At 32.0% G+C, this 21,362-nt stretch overlaps 3 protein-coding genes and 1 pseudogene across 3 annotated transcripts; 2 read left to right on the forward strand and 2 right to left on the reverse strand.

Moving 5' to 3' along the window:
• Window positions 1-3,262: 3,262 nt before the first annotated feature.
• Window positions 3,263-3,869, forward strand: LOC118029835 (histone H4). The gene has a single exon (XM_035033777.2). The coding sequence runs from the start codon at window positions 3,386-3,388 to the stop codon at window positions 3,695-3,697; it is 312 nt and encodes a 103-aa protein (XP_034889668.1). The 5' UTR covers window positions 3,263-3,385; the 3' UTR covers window positions 3,698-3,869.
• A 394-nt stretch (window positions 3,870-4,263) lies between these two features.
• LOC118029833 (endoglucanase 24-like) lies at window positions 4,264-6,231 on the reverse strand (annotated as a pseudogene).
• Window positions 6,232-10,114: 3,883 nt separating this feature from the next.
• LOC118029832 (uncharacterized) lies at window positions 10,115-12,955 on the forward strand. The gene is made up of 3 exons (XM_035033775.2): window positions 10,115-10,348; window positions 10,936-11,792; window positions 12,492-12,955. The coding sequence occupies exons 2-3, from the start codon at window positions 10,939-10,941 to the stop codon at window positions 12,664-12,666; spliced, it is 1,029 nt and encodes a 342-aa protein (XP_034889666.1). The 5' UTR covers window positions 10,115-10,348; window positions 10,936-10,938; the 3' UTR covers window positions 12,667-12,955.
• A 5,826-nt stretch (window positions 12,956-18,781) lies between these two features.
• On the reverse strand, window positions 18,782-20,401 carry LOC118029831 (large ribosomal subunit protein uL2z). Its single transcript, XM_035033774.2, has 2 exons — window positions 19,880-20,401; window positions 18,782-19,272 (listed from the first exon to the last, which is right to left on the reverse strand). Exons 1-2 carry the CDS (start codon window positions 20,317-20,319, stop codon window positions 18,930-18,932), a joined length of 783 nt encoding a protein of 260 aa, XP_034889665.1. The 5' UTR covers window positions 20,320-20,401; the 3' UTR covers window positions 18,782-18,929.
• Between the last annotated feature and the right edge of the window lie 961 nt (window positions 20,402-21,362).

Consider the following 21,362-nt stretch of genomic DNA (forward strand, 5'->3'; position numbering starts at 1 on the left):
ATTTTTATATAAATTTTTTATCCGTTGTTTATATAGAATAAACATAACATTCACTCAAGAATTGGTTCTCTTGGCCAATATTGCTTCCGCAAGTACTATTTTAGTAAGAAGAATTCCATTATCATCTTATATGGTGTACAGTGAGAAACCTTAAAGCTTCATGGATTGAACTTTAAAAGGTAAAAACAAAAAATATTTTTCTATCTAACCGCTTTAAACTTGGCTTAGTTATTGTTTGAAGCAGTGTTAAGGCTAACAGAGAAACTTGATCCTACCATTACATCAACTATTAAAGCATGAAATCATAACAATTTTATATACAAGAATTATATCTTAAATGGACTAAACAATACATCATATGATGTGTATAGCTCGATTAAGAGTGTAGAGACGTTATGAGAAGTTTTGGACAAAAAGTACAATGCTAAAGATGATAGTATGAAAAATTTTATAGTTAATAAATTTCTAGATTTTAAGATGGTCAATTAAAGAATTTTAATAAGTTAAATTCAAGAGTTTTAGCTCATCGTATATGAAATTCATGTTGAATGAATGATTTTCAATGAATTCTTTCAAGTGGTGGAAATTATTGAAAAATTATTACTATTTTAGAAAGATTTTAAAAACTACCTTAAGCATAAGCTCAGGAAAATAGGAGTTAAAGACCACATTTCAGGGTTAAGGATAAAAAGGAATAATAAGTTGTTTGAAAAAAGAGCTAACTCTTTTAGTATAGCCTCTAAAGTAAACATTAAGGAAAAAGTGGCAAAGTTCCAAAAATCAATATCACCGAAATTGATCGTCTTATAAATAAAGTTTTAAAAATAAATTTAGTTATTCTTGTTTATGAAATCAACCTAATCAACAATCTTGAGCAATAATTGGTTGATATTGATGCCACAAAACATGCTTGCATCGAGAATGAGTGATTTTTTTGGATGGTCACCTTACCTAATGATTAATGAATAAAGTGTGGATACTTATTACATTTTACTCGAAACCTGACTCAAGATAAATACATTTATGTCACAATATATATATATATATATAGTGTGTGTGTGACATTTATAATTTCATCATTTAATATATGTATACATATCTCAAATATATACATCACTCTTTTATTTTATGTTAAATAATAAATAGTATTCATATAATGAATATGTAAATAGACACTCAATACTTGATGAATATGGTATAGATATATAAATCTCTATTGGGTGATGAATAAGATATAAATTTGATCATTAGGTACACATATCATCCTTATTTCTACCATAATTGACCTATTAAAGTCAATCCATTAACCCAATAAATTGACCTACAACTTGATGGTTGGAACTTTAGCTAGATCAAACCTGGACTGAATTTAATAATTAGCACATAAAGTTGCAAAAAATTGAAGAGCAAAAATGAACTCTCTATTTTTTTTTTAATATATTTTTGTAGAAGAATTAAGAAATATACTAAAATGCCTAGCATTTTGCACTATAACAATCCATAGTAAAAAAATAATTCATTTTTGTTCTCATTTACAACCTTTTGTGACCAAATTAATGATCAATTTGTTAAAATTTATAAGAGAATGACAAAGTTCAGTAAAAAAGAATCAAAATGTAAAACAAGAAGAAACCACATGGATAGTCTCAAATTTATGTGAAAAGATTTGTTTAGTCCACCTACTATCATTTTTCTTCTTCTACAATCCCTTTAGTTTTGTAATTTAATTTTGATCTAAACATTATTTTTCTCCACATTTTAGTCATTATGTTTGAGAGATAGGAGAGAAAGTCATTTAAAAATGATATATTATTTTATAAAATTCTTAAAATAATTCTAGTAATTATGTAATATTTTATTCAGTGTTATTCAACTTTTATTATGTTTTTGAATAAGATTATATATTTTTTTAATATTAGCAAGCGTTTTTTTTATACAATCATCATAATTGATTTTTCTAATTTTATTCAGTTTATTTTTTATGAGTATCTATTTTTTATCATATAATTAAATAAAAAATTAGTTTTAAAATACTAAGTTATTGTATCCAGACGAGTCAATGACCTGAGTTGTAAGCTTAGTAAGTTAAGTTAAAACATGTTGTTGTCTTTTAATACTAAATAAAAAAGATGGTGTCTTGAAATGTTTTTAAACAAATCGAGTTTTTGCCAATTGTTTGGCTTATTTTTAGATATACCAAGTCAATGATGTTCTATTGGGTCACCTACTACATAATTTGATTTGAATTTTGAGCAATATAGGGAGTTGGGTTGGATGATGTCCATATTGTTCTACATTTCCAAAGAATTCTCCCTAATTATGGCCAAGTGTTGTTTTATTTTTATGTTTTTAATATACTCACTTCTAAATTATAAATTTTTTTTATATATATAATTCAGACTTGGTTTTAGGATGATGATAAGATATTGACAAAAAATTAAATATTTTGGTAAAAAAAATCTCAAAAATAATTTAACAATTAGAGGGAATCTTTTTTTATTCCTAGCGTAAATCATCCAAGTTTGTTTTTGTTATATGCTATAATTACTTTTGATTTTTTTTTTAAAAAATTAAATTAGTTTTTAGTTAAAATTAAAAATGTTAATAAAAAAAGGAAGACTTTTACTATTAAATTAGTTTGTTTTGATGGATTTTTAATTATTACTCTTCTTAGAATAATTTTGAGGAAAAAAAAATTAAAGTTATTTCCATATCTTAAGATAAAATATCTTAGTTTTTATATATTTCTCATATTTCTTAGCTTAATAACTTAACTTTTAATCCATGTTAAAATCTCTTTTTAAAATTTATTAACACATTTAATTCATTATTTATTTTATTAAATATATACATTTAGTTAATGATATTTTTTTTGCAATTATAAAATACATCAATACTGACAAATGTTTTTTTATATTTAAAAATATCGTGATCGGACGCGCAACAAATCGTGGCCAATTATCCAGTTGGGAAAAACTCCACGCTGGCAATCCGTATATTCTGTTTATCTCTGTAACCGTTGGATGAATCAAATAAACGGTCAACACAGGCAGCAACCCTCTTGACGCGGATTAACATTTTAAACCATGGATAAAGCATAATCCAGCGGATCTTACAAACAGAAGAAGCCACGCTGGCAATCCGAGTTATCTTTTCAGTATCTTATAACAGCCGTCAGATGTTCTCAAACCATCGGCGCATATTAAACCACAAAAAACACAAATCTCATGACCGCCAAAACAACCGCCAATCTGAAAAGTTGAAAAAACCCCGCTGTGCCCACTATATATACCCAACAAATCTCACTGCGTTCATCAAAATTGGAAGGCTCTCCCTTTGGTTTCCGAGAAAAAATTTAAATTTTCCAGGAAAGCTTGCGTGGAAGATGTCTGGGAGAGGAAAAGGAGGAAAAGGGCTTGGAAAGGGAGGTGCAAAGAGGCACAGGAAGGTTTTGAGGGATAACATTCAAGGAATTACGAAGCCAGCAATTAGAAGGCTAGCAAGAAGAGGTGGTGTGAAGAGAATTAGCGGTCTGATTTATGAAGAAACAAGAGGAGTTTTGAAGATCTTTCTCGAGAACGTGATTCGTGATGCTGTTACTTATACAGAGCATGCCAGGAGAAAGACTGTGACTGCCATGGATGTTGTCTATGCCCTAAAGAGGCAAGGGCGTACTTTGTATGGGTTTGGGGGTTAGGGTTTGTTGTGTCTTCTGTTCTGTTTGTACGGGTTTCTTTTGCTAAGAAATTTAAATCTTTTGTGAGCTGCAACTGAAAATTTGAATCTAAAATGGAAAGATTTCGTAAATTCTGTCTTTTGTCTATTGTCTTATCTTTTTCTTATTAATCAAATGTTGCTATTTGAGGCCATGATTGTTAGCTGCATTTTAATTTAATTTGTTCGATGCTACAAAATAAGCTCATGAAGTTGTTTCTGGTAGAATTTAGGAAACTGGGTAAGAGGATTGATGAAGCATGAAAAACAGTACGTAGTCAATCTGTTTGACGTTTGGTCTGTGAAGGCATTTGGTTGAGGCAAATCAAGCTTTCTACTTATTTTTCTATTTCCCTGTAGGTATGCTTACTGCACTTGGATCTGCTTGCCTCCATAAATTTTGTAAAACGAATGCATTACTAGAATGCCTACACACCAGCCTTGTTCCTGGGCTAAAGTGTTTTTGACAGGTCCATGCTTTTCGTCTCAAGTGGAATGCCCATAAAACTTAGATCAAACTACAGGGGGCTGATTTTACATGCGTCGGTGCTATGTAAGAGAGTTGACCACCGAAGAACTCCTGACTAAGCTGGAGAGGAGACTGACAACGAGAGCACTGTTGTAGGTGGTAGGTTCAGCTTGCATCCAGTTGTTTCGTGAGTCGATGTAGGTTTCGTTTAGGAAGTGGCAAAATTGAAGTAACATGCCTGTGAAATGGCAAGGTCGCGCATATCAGCTGGACTGTAGGATTTTCCATGGCAATATAGAGTTGAAATCTGGGTTGTGACCATGTAATCACTGAATAGAACAGCTAGAAATGCAGAAGCCATAGCATGTTGCAAGCAGTTCCATTTTGAGACCCATGCCAGACCACCTGCATTGATAAAAGGACAGTGTTCAATGGATTAAGGATTCCACCGAAATGTTAATAGAATTAATATCCATAGAACAACAATAACTAGATAAGTTTGATGACTTCACATCCATAATGACATGGTTTATCCATGCGCAGTGATATCAATAAGAAAATCACCTTTTGTTCTGCTAGATGTGGCTGTTGGTGAATCTGGAAGGAGCTCACACATGATGGCCTCGGATGTTTTCCTGTACATCTGAAGGTCAAGGTTCTCCTCACTTGACATCCCTTTTGCACCAAAAATATTTAACCTGGACAACAGGACCTGCCTCAAAGTCAAAGCTATATTAGAATTGGTTTTCCTAATCAACATCGCCACGTTAAATTACAACATTATTAACTTAAAGAGTGGCATTTTATGAATACATACATGAGTTCCAGCATGCTTGTCGTCCCAACTAAACCAAGATGGATTTCCCCAATTAGCAAATTGTTGACCATTTAATTCAGTTACATATTTGAGGTACGACAGGTCTTTGGATGCATGATAAAGCCAGGTTGCTGCCCTCAAGAGTTCATCTTCATATCCTGTGGAGTTATAGCAGTTTTGCACACGGGGAATGCTGACACTTTAAGAACCTCTATAAGCATCAGCAAAAGAAAAGAGTTGTTGGGCATGCTCAAGGAGCAGATTGGAATAAGAGGAGTCGATTTTCTTGAAAACAAGAGATGCTGATGCCATAGCAGCTGCCGTTTCTGCTGCAACCTCTGTCCCTGGGAAAGATGTGTTGACTTGCGTCGATGGCCTTATTCCTCTGATGGCTTCAGGTCTTTCCCAGCATTGGTGGTCCAGTTCAGGATCACCCACCTAAGAAAACATTTTACGTACGAACAATTCAGAAATTTATATTTTTCCTCAACTAAAGACACCAATGACGGAAACTTGTTAGCTGATGGGATAACTTCTTTGACAACATCTTCAAAGTCAAGAGTAAGTAGGGAACCTGCATATAAAGCACATTCTCAGAAGGATGAGCATTGATGAGAAAATCTGTGATCCACTTCAGTGAATCCCGGGCATGTTCTAATTGCTTCACTGTCTTCATATTTTCTCCATATTCAAGAATTGCCAAAGACAACATTGTTGCAGTGAAAGCCATAGGAAATCGAAACTTCATTAGATCCCCAGCATCATACATTCCTTTCGATAAATCCAAGTTCATCTCAATCCCATCTAGTAGCCCTGAATCCCCTCTCCACACGATCCTGTTATTCACCAACTTTCCAGCTGCAACAATAAATCAATAACATCAACATTTTCACCAAGAACAATCATTTAGTTCGGTTTCCTTCTTTTTTTTGCCTGAAATTATCTATCCCCCGTAACAAAAATCAATAGCCGAGGGAGTAATTCTGATAGGAAGTGACTTACATTTTTGCACATCGAAGAATTGCTAAGCAATATCAAGAGCATCGGCATATTTTTTCACAATAGGTCCAGGATGACGAGAAGCTGAATCTTTCTTGGAGTCTTTTAAGTCCTCTATGATTGCGAGTACACCTGGTACTACGACAAGAATTGCAATCACTGAGACTAGCAAAAACCAACACCAACACCAACGAAAATTAGATTTTGTATCGTCTGCCTCTTTAGCTTCCATCTAAGGTAGTACACATACTGTTATGTCCAGCAAAAAATTATTTATATCTCAAAAAGACACAGAGATGCAGTGATTACATGCTTGAATTTGAACAATTGGGAGCGAGAATCTGAGAGTTTGCGAACCGTTGGATACGGGGGCATGCAGACGTGGAGGGTCAGGAAGTAGCCGAGAAAGATACTTGTTATTGAAAAAAGACGAGGTTGACATGGCAGGAAGCCAGGAACTATGTTGAGAACGGCAGGGCGGCTTGTCGTTTGTTTGGAACTGAAAGAGACATTTCTGCCAGCGCTTTGTAATTTTAGCGTACTAAAAACATCAAGGATGGGATCATCTAGAACTAGAAGGTGACTGCTATGAATTTGTCATGTCTGTCAGCAACTACTGCAGTTGTGGTTTAATGGGAACTGCATTTCGTTAAGATTTATGATGATGCATGTTTGTTGATACTTTACTTGAGAAGAAGATTCCATAAATGTAGTTACTTGACACTTGGATGAGGTTGCTCCGAGGATTTTTTTTTTTTTTTTTTTAATTTAAGAGATTCTTTTTGATGCTTAAATTAATATTATAGTAGATGAAAAGAATTTTAAAAAAGCCATGTTGTGTATATTTACATTATATAGAGAACTTTTTGAAGAGGAAGGGGATGATTTTTTTTTCTTTTGTTTTTTTTTATGATGAAAAAATTGTCCAAGAAGAGTGCTTACCTTGTGGTTTAAGGTTGATAGTCAATCTGTTATCATTTGCTAGATTGAATTATTTGAGGACAAATGTCTAAAGTGATAACTAATCTCCTGAAAAATTGTTTTTGTTATAGGTTTTTGCTGGTTGTGTGCTCTTGATTATGATAACAAGACCAATCACTACAAAACATGTAACTAAGGGATGTCCTCTGTTATATTTCTGGAAATGCATTTACATGCAATAAAAATTATAAATTAATTTTTTTTTGAAGAGTTCCAAGATTTTATTAAACAATTTGAAGTTGTTTAGGGTCTATATAAAAATTACTTAAAGATTATGTATTTTTTTTTCTCTTGAATAATTGTTTCAAAGTTGAGTTATCGCAAATCATCAAATATTTAAATATTTAGTCTCTAATAGTAATACATGTGAATTACCAGTATGAAATCTCTTAAATCCTTATAGAAAGAATAATTGCTATATCTTTGAGTGCTAACTCTTTTCTTTATATTTAAGTTTTTTTTTATTGTACTGTTGTATTATCATATATAGAAAATAAGATATAATATTCTATTTATAAAGAACCCTAAAAATCCTTATAAATAGTAAAATATCTATTTGTCCCTTAAATAATATCACATATATTAGTTTAGAATAATCTTAAAAATTTATTTAATCAAGTCCATACTTGATTTTTTTTAGGTTTATAATTGTAATTCCTTGTATTAATTATATTATAGTCCTTAATTTCTAAAATTTATTTACAATCAAGTCACACTTGATTAGTCATCCTATTTTAGTTTTCTACCAATGGATTTTTATTATGTGTGACCCATTAAATTCCCTAACAAATTGATCCAAATATAAATCATAATCCTAAATAAAATAAGATTAAAACAATTTAATTTATTATCAATTTAACAATTGATTGATTTATATTTGAAGATCAAATACAATATCTAGCTATCTGTCATGATTCTTCAAATATTAAAAAAATCATAAGTGATTTGATTTAACCTTTTAGTAACAAGTTTCTCAGTATAATTATTATCTCTTTATTAATAATGTTCCAAATTAGATATTATAGCATGAAGTATGTCTGTTTTTGTTAAATTATTTTTAGTCTCAACATTATAGTAATTGATTATTTGAATAAGATTTGAAATTTCTTTTAAATCTTATTCCATCCTGACCAAGTATTTCACAATTTATATTATTTGATAACATATGAAATATTTTACCTAATTTACTTAGGTTGATGAATTCTCTTTTGATTACTCAAAAATTTTCATATAATTTATGTTATGCTTAATATCTGCATGTTTATTACCTTTGATTAAGATAACATTTGGTCATGATCAAAGTATAACACTTTATATAAAATAACTTTTTTTTATCTCAAGTTTAAGGATTACTTACACAAATATCACATGAGCCTTTCCATAAATATAAATGATCTCTCCGTATGAAATTCTCTTGCAGGTATATTCATTGTATATGTCATCTAACAAGTACCTATATAGTAATTTCAAATATCCCTCGTATCTCAGTTTATAAGAGCAGCTATTTCATTTTATAAAGAAGTAATATAATATGAAATAGTCTCAACAACTCTAATTAATATTTAGTCTTAATAGAGTATTGACTTGAAATATTTAGAAACAATGTCTCGATGCAATAAGAATTTTATAATTATAATAACTTTATAATTGTTTATAAAAATATATTTTTTGTTTCACATACTATCTTTATTCTAGATTCATTAATTAAATAAAAAAAATCAATCTTCATGTACAATCAACAAATTTACTATAAAATATATTACAAACAGGTTGAAGATCAGTGATCAAATTTTACAAGAAGAGGTGCAATTAGGTGTAGCAATTAGACTCCCAAATGTATTAGCCATCAAAATTTGAAGAGCTCAATTAATAACCTCTATTTCAGAGGAGCACGAGACCATGTGATACACCGGAATTTGAATGAATACAAACTGTACACGGAGATTGAATTCTCTGATGAGGTTTACAGTGCGTTGTGATTTTGGGATCGTATCTCTTGTGGATATTTTTTCTTGCATTGAGACATGGGCTATATGATGAGGGTAAATCCTGGGCCCATCATTGCTACTTCTTAGAGGAAGAACATATAATTAAAATATTTTTGAATATTACAATTAAATAGTTTTAATTTTAAGTGAATCATCTTATTGATAAAAATAAAATAAAATTCAAGAGGCCTATGTTAAAGCAGAGCCCTAAATATTTAATATTCTTCAAACAATTTTCAGAACCCTAAATGATTAATATTCTTCAATCTCCAAGAGAATTTCCTTTGCTAAGCTAGGTTTAAGCGTAATGTGTGTAACAACAACAGACAATTTTGTTCGTGTTTGGAACAAGTTATTTTTAAAAATGTTTTTGATTTAAAACAATATTTAATTTAATATTTTTTTTAATTTTAAAAAGTTTTGATATGCTAATAATAAAAATAAATAATTATTATATATATATATATATATATATTAAAAAATACGATACACCAAAATTCTTGAATACACCTTTCTTCTACCTGGGTAATAAGCAGTCGTAGTGCATTGAGTTTAGTGATGGGAAATCATAACATTTTAGAGCATCAATGGCCTTGGATTCTCCTTACTAAAAATAGATAAGTTTGCAATAATTACTCACATCAAAAGAATATATTCAACATTGTGAGCAATCAGATCCTTTGTCCTTTTGACATTTATGAGAATGGATGCTCAGATTAATCTCAAGGCTAACATTTATTGTAAAATCTGTTATCATTATATGTATTTTTGTTCGGAAGTGATCTTCTTGAGATAACTTTCTTTTTTTTTTTAAAAAAAAAAAAAAAAAAAAATCCGCCATCCACAATAAAATTATAAACAAAACATTTTTTTATTATTAACATTGATTTTCAGGCCAATCTATATATATTGACTAATTTTATATATTTTAAAATTAATAATTATTCTAACTTGAAATAATAAAAAAATAAACTTTTAAATCTCAAATTCTTTTCTTTTCATTTCACATAATTTTTTTTTATCTCACCCCTTCTTTTTTTCACATAAATCAACACCTCAGAATATATATATAATATATATATATATATATATATATATATAGCGAGTCCTTCATAATTAATCTAATATAAAAGATTGAGAAAGAGATGACAGAGCAACAAGAAAAAAAGAAAAGAAAAGAAAAGTAGACCTCTAATTATTATAGATTAATTTATTAATTAGTTGTTGGGAATTATAGAAAGGCAAAGCAAATAAAGAAAGAGAGTGACAATCATTCTCTTTTCTTTTCTTAAACAATACCCAAAATTCACTCCTTCATCTATCAAGCTGTACGTAGTCAATCTCTCCTCGATTCGGCTCCCCAGGAAAAAGGAAAAAAAGGTCTCATTTTTTCTCTTAATTCTTGATCCATTTCCCTCATTCTTCGCGCACTATCTTTTGATTTGTACACATCCTGTGTTGTATCCTTTAAAAATCCCTGCTTTGTCTTTTAATTTTCTCTTATGCTGTATCATTCAATGCAAGTAAGAATCCCCTTTCATGGTTTGGTGATTTATTTGTGAATTTTTGTATCTGGGTTATTGAGTGGTAACCCATATTTAATTGGGGGTTTTGTTAATAAGATTGTTTAAGCTCTTGATCAAGGTACCCTTTTGTTTGTTTTTGAGAATTAAGTGTGACTTTTGCCATAATTGTACTGTTGTAGTTTATATATATATAGAAAGGCTTGATCCTGCTGCTTAATATTCTCTTTATGAGCTTGGCCTTGCTTTGTTCTTGACAAAGTTTGGTGCTTGTTAATTATTCTCAATGTGTTTATTAGTTTGTACTAGCGTTCTTGTCTTGTGATGCGGTATTATGTGCTAAAGCCGAAGGGTCTTGTACGTTGATATGGATTGGGTTTATGCAATCTAGAATTTGAATTTCTATCCTTTTCTTTTTTCTTTTCTATTTGCAATTTTTGGAAGGGTATGGCAGGAGAAGATGGAGACTTGCCGAGTTTGACGTTGCAAGTCAGTGAACCTCATGAAACGTGGAAGCAGGAGACGGAAAGGCGACAGTCCCTAGTGGATGTGTTACAAGTTAAGCTTATGGAGGTGAAGGCTTGTATACAAGGGTCAGAGGGAGATGCAAAAAAGGAATTGGAGGTTCTTTGGCGAAGAGTGAAAACAACTGCGACATTGTTGACCTACTTGAAATCAAAAGCTAGAGTCATGGCTGTTCCTGATTTAGCACACACTACATGTGGAATAAAGGAACTAGAAGGAGTGGGACTTGTTGATAGGAGTGGAACCCCACTGTCCAGCTGGTCTAGGAATGTTGATCTTTCTTCATTTGGTCCAGATGAAGAAGCATGCATGAGACTTGGACAGCAACAAGGAAGCTACGATGAACAAGATGAAGCTTATATTGGTGAATTACTCAAGTGTGTGCAGATGGTATCGAATGTGATGGAAGGCCTTGTTAAAAGAGTTATAATAGCAGAATCAGAAACTGCTGTTGAGAAAGATAAGGTAACTTTAAGCCAGGAAGAAAATAGAAGGAAAGCAATCCAAATTGAGAACATGTCTTCAAAATTAGAGGAGATGGAGCGGTTTGCTCTGGGTACAAATGTTATTCTGAATGAGATGCGGCAGAGGGTTGAAGATTTGGTTGAAGAGACATCTAGGCAGAGGCAGCGCGCAGCAGAAAATGAGCAAGAGCTTTGCCGAGTGAAAAGGGACTTTGAGTCTCTCAAATCCTATGTTAGCAGTCTTATTAGTGTCAGAGAGACACTTCTTTCATCAGAGAGGCAATTTCAAACTATTGAGAGGCTTTTTGAACGGTCAGTGTACTTTGATTTTCCTGAAATAAGATAATAAGCTTCATCACTACATGTTTTTCTTTTATAAGTGTAGTTCTAAGATTTTATGATAACTATAGCATGGGATTTGAACCTGCATTGTACTAACAGGGCCAGGTGTAGCACACACTGTCCTTCATGGTGACATGGCCAACTGATACTGATGTTTAGTAGAATTGTTTCTTGATTGTGCACTTTCATCAGTCACTTTTACCAAATTTGAAAACCGTGGTTACTATGGTTTTGTAAGTTTTTCTTTGATAGCATAATTGTTGGCTATGGGTGACGATTCTGGTTGTTTAGAATTATAATGATGTCCATGTCATCTCATGCATCATTGATTTGTATGGTTTTTTTAGGGGACGCATGTACATTCTGGCTTATGATCAGTAGTCAACCTAAATAGATATGGATTTTTAATCAAATTTTGAATAGCCACTGACATGTATGTTTGGTGGTAATGTCTGTGTTTTCACTCTTCTTCATGGTCCAAGTCCTCTACTTGAATTGTATGCTCTGACACTCTTGACTTTGTCTGCACTCAGTTCATAGGAATAGTTGGCAGGCTAGTTCTCTCCCTCTCCCACAGCATGGCATTATCCCTTTTTCGGTTTCTCCTTTGTAGCTGCTTTTCAGCTGGATTACTATATTTGTCTAGCATCTAATTTTGCTGCGAAGCAGGCTAGTTGCAAAAACAACACAATTGGAGGGCGAGAAAATGCAGAAAGAGACTGAAGTTCAAAAACTTATGGAAGAGAATGTGAGGTTGAGTGCCCTCCTTGACAAGAAAGAGGCTCAACTTCTGGCCATGAATGAACAATGCAAGGTAATGGCCCTGAATGCTTCAAATATATGATTTGGTGTTGTTATCTTGTTACACAAGCAGGTGGCTTGTGGTGAATGGTTGCTTCTTTCAAGACCAATGATCAATCCGCCAGAAGATTCGGAGATTGAGGAATTCTGAATAACGGAGCATCTGGGATCCCTTTTCCAAAATGTAACATTCGAAAGAGCTTAGTGAACTTATTTACCAGTACCATTCTTGTGCTTTGTAAAATTGAAGCGACAAAAATATTGATCAAAATAGTTGTGTTGTGAGAACGAAATTTGTCCAACTAATCGAATTGTTGACGTGTTTCGCATCATTTAGATGACTATCTGGGATTTCACCTTTACTTTATGCCAGTGAATCTATTCCTACAATACCTTCTATTTGATTCTCTCGAAGTTACTAAACTTTTTGTTCTTCAGGTCGTTGTTATACTCTCAATAGAGCTGCTACCTCCCCAAAGTAATCAAGTGATAATGGTTTCAGGTTTCTTGCGTATTCTGTTTCCTTTCATTTTTGGATAGCATGAGGATTTAATGATGTTACTTTCTATCCACTTATTTTCCCACAGCTCTCGTGGGTGGCATTGCCTGTTGCGATTCATATTGAGTTTTATATTGAGTTTTTTAATAATAGATCGTTTTAAGTCAATGATGTGACCCAGATTACTTTGTGTGTTCTTAGAAATTATATTTAGTTCAGTTATTTTTCTCCACATTTTAGTTATTGTATCTGAGAGATGCTAGAGAAAGTTATTTGAAAATGGTGAAGAAAAGACTATGTTCTTGGTTGCTTATATTTAAAAAAAAAATAAAAAAATCAATCTTGGTGTGAATAGATTATATTAAATAAAAAAGATTTCTTTGAAGTGTTTTTAAACCCTCATTTTCCAAGAAAATATAAATCTAGGTTGAGAGATAAATTTTTTCTTTGAAAGATTTTGTAATTTTTAGGTTTTTGGGGTTGATAACATTGGTTTTTTGAGGTTTTAATGATATTTATTAGGTATTTTTTAAATTAAAATGGTAAAAAATTTAATTTTTAGGAGAAAAAAAACACGTTGATTTTTAGCTAAAAAAGCTGGAGTCTAGGTAGGCAGGTGATGTGCCATTGATTCTTAATTAAAAAAAAAATTGATGGACGGCGTGTCGTCTATCTTATATAAAAAAATGATCTAGGCATACCTTACGCGTGTTGGTAGGCCAATGCCCGTTATTTTTCTCTTAAAGGCCTAACCTGCGACAATTTATATGTAATTTGTTAAAAATATATTTGGTATATTATTTTATAAAATTTTTAAACTAAATTCTTTTATTTAAATATTATTTTATTCATGCTATTCAACTTTTATCGTGTTTTCAAAAAAGATTATATATTTATTTTTTTTTGTTAATATTAGCAAATATTTTTTTATATATAACTATCATACTTGATTTTTCTAGTTTTATTTAATTATTTTTATGAGTGTCTATTTTTTATTACATAATTAAATAAAAAAATATTATAAAAAACAAAGTTATTGTATCTAAATGAGTTTATGATATGGATTATAAGCTTGGCAAATTAAATTGACTCGTGTTAAATTAATATGTTGTTTTTTAATGTTAAATAAAAATAGTGTGTTGAAATTGTTTTAATCAAATCAAAATTTGATCAATTATTTAATTTATTTTTAGACACGAGAAGTTAATATCAGATTAATCCCAAATAATTTGATTTAAAATCTAGTCCACAAGGAGTCCGGTCAAGATCTCCATATTGTTATGCATTTCCAAAGAGTTGTTTGCTGTTATGAGCAAGTATTGTTTTTATTTTAATGTTTTTAATACACTCATTTAAATTATAAAAATTTTCTTTTTTTTTTCACAATTCAAACTTGTTTTTAGAATAATAATAAGATATTGTTAAAAAAATTAAATATTTTGGTAAAAAGGTCTAAAAAAATAATTGAGATCAGGAGTTTTAATTGGAGGGGTATCTTTTTTTATCCCTATTGTAAATCATCCAAGTTTTTTTTTTGTTATATGTTATAATTACTTTTGATTTTTAATAAAAAAAGGTTAGATTTTTTTGTTAAAATTAAAAATATTAATAAAAAGGTTTTCACTATTAAATTAGTTTATTTTGATAGATTTTTAATTATTACTCTTCTTAGAATAATTTTATGATATAAAATTATTCTCGAAATCAAATGTTTTAATTTTTATATATTTCTTAAGTTATGAATTATCTTTTAGTATACGATATTGTTTTTGGAAATCCATTTATCCAGCTGGGAAAATGTCCATGCTGGCAATCCGTATATCCTGTTTATCTCTTTAACCGCTGATGAATCAAATAAACGGTCAAGGAAAGGGGATGTTTTAAGAACGTGATTCGTGATGCTGCTTATACAGAGCATGCCAGGAGAAAGACTGTGAATGGATGTTGTCTATGCTCTAAAGAGGCAAGGGCGTACTTTGTATGGGTTTGGGGGTTAGGGTTTTTTCTGTCTTCTGTTGTGTTTTTACGGGTTTCTTTTGCTAAGAAATTTAAATCTTTTGTGAGCTGCAACTGAAAATTTGAATCTAAAGTGGAAAGATTTCGTAAATTCTGTCTGTTGTCTATTGTCTTATCTTTTTCTTATTAATCAAATATTGCTATTTGAGGCCATGATTGTTTGCTGCATTTTAATTCAATTTGTTTGATGCTGCAAATTAAGCGCAAGAAGAGGTTTCTGGTGAAATTCTTTTCGGTATAATTCCTGATTATATATAAATAAACCTAATAGAAATACAAGAGTAACATCTAATTAAGCAATGTTTTGTTTCTCTCCCGTGGATTTTTCAAATCTAATTCTAACAGTAGGATACACCACAAATTAAAAGACAGACTCTAGAAGAGCTCTACTACTGTGTAACCAAATAAATTCTGGTAATAGCGAAAACCATATTCCATCAGTTCAGTTCATATTGGCTTCATAGCTAATTAAGCCCACAAGCCTATACCAGAAAGCAAAATGGATCACTTTTCAAGGTAATAACTAAAAAACTGGCTAGTAATTCTTAGATGTTTTTTTTAATTATCACAATAAATTAAAGATTTTATCAGAATAATATTACTGTGTATAATAATACACTTTCACCTTGTAATGTTTTTGAATCGTGACTTGTATTAAATAATAATAGTTCTTGCATTTTAAAATAATGATTTTTAAACATGTAACCTCATTTGAAATTCTTTGGCTAAATTATTCGGTTGATTGATTTGGTTATATAAATTGAATAATTGTATTATATAAAAATCATAATTTTATAATTTATTTCTTAAAACAATATGATTTGAATTAATATATATATATTTATTCAACTTGTAAATTAAAAAACAGATTTTAATTAAAATTTTAAATAGTTATTATTCATATAGTAGATGTTCTTTTTGTTTTTCAATATTAATGATATAATCGGACTTGCGATGATTAGTGATTTTAAATAATTAGGTATGGCTTTGTTATAATTAGATGAAAATTTGCTCTAGACAGATTACATGGATGGTCTAATATATGCATTTATGTAACAAGAAGAAGTCTAGTTATGTCAGATCAGAATAATGACTCAAAAAAGCTATAATTTTTTGATACAACTATTAAATCAAACTCAAATTTTTATTAGAGTTTTTAGAGGTAGTTTTTTTTAGATTAGTGGTTCTTGATTATCTGATCTTTATATTTAAAAAATCTCTTATCAGGATCTTTATTTCGATAGATTTGTAATTTTTTATGATCTGGTTGATCAATTTAATTAATCATTATGAATTAGTCAACTGATTAGTTCTAAATTAAATTTATGTCATGGTTGTAAACTGTGACATCTATTAAAATCTTCTGGTAGTTTTGAAAAGCAATATTTAATTAAATGTTACTATATTTAAAAGTGTATTAATCTTTTGATAAATATGTTAATTTTGTTTTTTTTTAATTATTAATTTGTATATTAATTACCCAAATTTGTCCGTAATTCTTATACACCCAGGTCAGTCAGTCCTGCATATTTGCATTTAAAAAATTAAGTGGTAAGAAAGTCCTCACACCACCATCACTCCATCACCCCAGAAAACAACCATCCATCCAAGTAGAAGATGTTGAGTCTGCTGCTAAACCACAACGCATGCATATCAAAGCCACTCATTATACCGATGACGAGGACGACAACAACCACAACAACCTGGTAAGTGGGGCGAATCTCCACCGTTTGAGTTATCCGAGCGTGGTTGGGGCGAATTTGAAATTGGTATCTCCTAATTACTTTTCCACGACGATGTCTGTGATAAGCACGTGGACTTTTTGAGTAGTCGAATAGTTAATATGGTGATTTTACTTGACGAGGGAGATTATCTTGCTAATGGTAATTTACTTTAGCTCTGTATGCCCATTTAGGGCGAGGAGGAGTTAGCTTTGACCATCTGTCTCTCTGCTGCTTTCTGTTACATGCTCCTTCTTGGTTGGTTGGAGTTTTAAAGGCTATTGAAAAGAAGCTAGGCTCAAGAAAAAGTAAATATTGGATCTGTACGTATCTTGTGTGCTTGTTCATGTTATTTCATGGTTAGACTGCTTCAGTGTATAGAACTTGTCAGGATATCTTTTCTGATGGCACACTAAATATGACAGATGCAAGCTCATATTCTTAAACCGAGAAGACAATTGAATGTGTATCAAGACTAGTTCTCGGTATGATTTCTGAATGTACATTATCGTGAACTTGGACGGTGAAAGGCAAATCGCTAGTGGTAATTGGATGTAAAAAATGTGTACTAGCCCACGTCTAGGGACTCTCTTTTGGTTTTAGTTTTAAAATTCTCTTAACTAAGTTGTGTAAAAACCAAAGTATTCTGGGAGAATTTTATGAAAAGTGCATGGCTATATAGTATCTTGATGACCAGAGAAGAGAAATTACTTGCATAATTTTCTGTTCTGTTCTCATGTCTTGTCAAAGCAAACGGTTAGAAAGTTGCTTGACGGAAGCATGTCCTGGAAAAGGATGTCCGAGTAGAAAGCTGTTGCATGCTAGGACGATTCCTTAAAATGGAAATTTCTTAAGCCTCCATAATGCTCTGGTGGCTCTGATATCTGCACAATACCTAATGGTTTTGATCTAAGAATTCTCTGAAGTTGGGATTTTTCTTGGTGGGAAGTTGAAAAATAATTTATAATTCAAGTATCCAGTCTTTGTGAAAATAGTTATGTGGTTTCTCGGAGGCTTGCATCCTGCTATAGTCAGGCCTGCGACGCTGTGCTATTTTCTAAAAAGATTTTGCACTTGCTAGTTTGTAAAATATTTTTGCTGATTGTGCTATTTTCTAAAATCAAACTCGGATTTCGTTGAGCACTTTGTGGGTCCATGCTAACCCTCCATAACTTCTCATGCTCAACCTTACATAGCTTCTGTGACCACTAGAATTCTGGCACTTTGAGGTGTAAATGTGTATTTCTGGCAGTGAGCAAAAGATACCAGAATTCTTACCTCTTGATTTCTCCGAAGACCTCAAAGCATCAGCTTTCTTAGAAAGGGATTTCTCAAGCTTTCCTTTTGATTCTACAGATGGGTTTAAAAGAGGGATGGGTTTGCTATTAACAGATCTAGCTTCTAATCTGCACTGTTATATCCAAACTTGATCTCTTACTTGTAAGAGATATAACCATTCTTTCTTTCCACCCTTTTGAATTGATTCTCTGATAACTTTTAAGAATTAATGCTCTATAAATTTTTAGAAATTGGGAAATTTTCTATACACAAGGGAAAGGAATTTTGGATAAAGAGAAAAAAGAATTGTGTTTATAAAACTTGACTTAGTAATATACATGACATTTTCATCATTATAAAAAACCAAGTGATGGCAATTGCAGCTACCCATTTAGCAGCGCACCCAAAATTCACACTTCCCTAATCATCATCACGGTGTGTTCCATCGCAGAGGAACGACGTCACAAGTCCATTTCCACCACCAAACATTTTCACTCATCATGATTGAACATGCACAAACTTCGAGTCAACTTCTAAACAACTAGGTTGTGTTGCGGATTGAAACTCAATCCATCTAACAGTAGATCTAGAATTCAACAACGTAAGCCATAATCCAGATAACTGAACATCCAACGCAAGCAAAATTTCAAAAATATCTTTATCTTAAAACATAGTCATGCACAGAAACCGTCGGAAACTTAAGAATCCAAACAAAACTTAATTGAAAACATCTCAAGTACTGAATAATCTAATAGGATGACAAAAAACAAAAAACAATGAAGCCAGAGCTCCTTAAGCCTTGTCAGCCTTGGAAGCGGAGGCAGCTGCTTGTCCTCTAAGACGACCAGTTCTCCTAGCAGCAATGAGACCAACCTTTTGGCCAGGAGGAGCATCACGCCTGACCGTGCTAGCATGACCAATATGTTGATGGTTACCACCACCATGAGGATGCTCAACTGGATTCATAGCCACACCACGCACCTTAGGCCAGCAGTTCCTCTTCACTCTGAACTTGTGGTAAGCATTACCAGCCTTCAGCATGGGCTTCTCAGTCCTTCCTCCACCTGCAACCTGTCCAATCATTCCACGGCAGCCACTTGGAACGATCTTCTTGGAACCAGATGGGAGCTTGATCCTACAAGGGTTAATTCCATCATATGATTAACAAAACCATCTTACAAACATGAAAAAAACCATTGCATATAATCGCCACAGCCAAATCATTTAACTTAAACCACTGCGGATAACTGAAACATAACCTTCCAAGACAGAAAACCACCAGAACCTGACAGAACCAGTTACTACCCTCATCCAATGATAAAACGATTCAAACCCGACAGTAAAAATACATTTCATTTCAAAACAAATCGATTTTTGACCTCTGAAACAAGTTTAGTGAATATCTTTTTAAATCTGCATGTAAAATCAATAATCCACGGCAACAGCAACATACACATATTCACTTGATCAATTATAATCATACACAAAAAAAAACACATATCGACCATCCACAAAATAACTGAAAGAATTAATCGACAGACAAACACTTCCACCATAACAATACATCTCATCCCGAGCTATAACCTAATAAAGTTCTTCTATTCATTAAAACAAAATAACAAAAAACCCACTTGAGATTCAAAACATATTCATCATCAAACACTATCAAACATCAATCCCAACAAAAAAAACAAACCCATAAAATTATTCTAAAAAAACTAAAGTAAAAGGTCAGGTTATACCTAGTGGTGTCGTTATCAGGGTTGTGACTGATAACAATAGCATAATCGCCAGAAGCTCTAGCAAAAACACCACGATCTCCAACATGAAGTTCGACGTTGCACACAACAGCTCCTTCAGGAACAGATCTCAAAGGCAAAACATTTCCAACCATCAAATTCGCCTTCCTGCCACAGTACACAAACTGCCCGGTATACATGCCCTCAGCAGCAACAAAAAGCTCCTTCTGCTTCTTGTACCTGAAGGGATGTCTGAAAGTAACCCGGGCTAATGGCGCTCCACGACCTGGGTCGTGAATGATTTCGGTGACAACACCTTTCAAGTAACCATTCCTTTCACCGAAATCAAGAGATCTGAACCTTGCCGGACCCTTGCGATGGTGGGTATGGGATTTGAAGACAGATCCTGCTCCCTTACGTTGAGCACGGATAACACGACCCATTTGTGGTTATTGTGTGTGAAGTGCTTGGCTCTCTGGAGAGGGACGGCGAAGTGTGATAGAGTGAAGAGATGAGGCTAGGGTTTATGAGAGTTATATAGACGGCGATGGGTGTATTAGGGTTTCGAAGGTGTGGAGCCTGTAGGCTGGCTAAATCTTTGGGTTTTTGGATGTGAGGCCTGTCTTGTATAATAAAGTCCATTTGAGTGGGTCGGGCCATGATAATATTCGTTGACTATAGAAATGTGATGTGATGAAATTAAAACGCAAACGCAGCCCAGTGTTTTATAATTATTTTTTAAATTATATTTTTGTATCTGTTAAAAATAAAATATATTTTTGATTTTTTTTAAAATCAACTAGTTAATTACCACTTTTGATACCAACTAAGCTAATAATGATACGATGTAAATATCATGCTACCTTTGATAATGTTATTCTAAACACAAAATTATGGCATTAAAAACTATTTTATTCTCACTCCTTATTTATTATAAATTATATTAAGAGACTGCATTATTCTTTGTTTTTAGTAAAATCATGGAGGTTTATTTTTTTTACATAATCAAAATTTTATTGAAATATTTTTTTTATCGACTGCATTAAAATTTTATCGATATTATAGGAAATAAATCATAAAAATTTAAAACTTGAATTATGAAAGGCATGTTTTTGCACTTTTCAAACGGCTAAAACTCCACATGCATCCATAGAAATTACATATAGAATTAATCTTCTCGTACTTCAGGCAATTCTAGCTTATCCCTCAACACAAAACTCCATCCCATATATAGAATATTTATGTTCTCTACCAAGTGAGCTTGGAGAAAGTTTTGCAACATACACATGAAAAATAAAAAAAAAACCAAAAAATTTAATTTAGCTAAACAAATTAATCGCAACAGCTTATAAATGTTAAAGATAAAATATACAGAATTTAACATAAAAGTTCATGCAAGCGACGTGTTTTATGTCAACTGACCTGCACATATTGATGCATCCAAGACAAACTACATTACTTTTACTGAAAAGTCTCACGCATTAAT

The sequence above is a fragment of the Populus alba genome, chromosome 5, assembly GCF_005239225.2.
Source record: "Populus alba chromosome 5, ASM523922v2, whole genome shotgun sequence".
In the NCBI taxonomy this organism is placed as follows: Eukaryota; Viridiplantae; Streptophyta; class Magnoliopsida; order Malpighiales; family Salicaceae; genus Populus; species Populus alba.

What these genes read in the sequence shown, in the direction of transcription:
- LOC118029835 (XM_035033777.2), top strand. Translation starts at nt 3,386, where the DNA reads ATGTCTGGGAGAGGAAAAGGAGGAAAAGGGCTTGGAAAGGGAGGTGCA.
- LOC118029832 (XM_035033775.2), top strand. Translation starts at nt 10,939, where the DNA reads ATGGCAGGAGAAGATGGAGACTTGCCGAGTTTGACGTTGCAAGTCAGT. An exon ending in ATTGAGAGGCTTTTTGAACG is followed by an intron (nt 11,793 to 12,491) that starts GTCAGTGTACTT and finishes GCTGCGAAGCAG; the next exon opens with GCTAGTTGCAAAAACAACAC.
- LOC118029831 (XM_035033774.2), bottom strand. Translation starts at nt 20,319, where the DNA reads ATGGGTCGTGTTATCCGTGCTCAACGTAAGGGAGCAGGATCTGTCTTC. An exon ending in CCTGATAACGACACCACTAG is followed by an intron (nt 19,273 to 19,879) that starts GTATAACCTGAC and finishes TAACCCTTGTAG; the next exon opens with GATCAAGCTCCCATCTGGTT.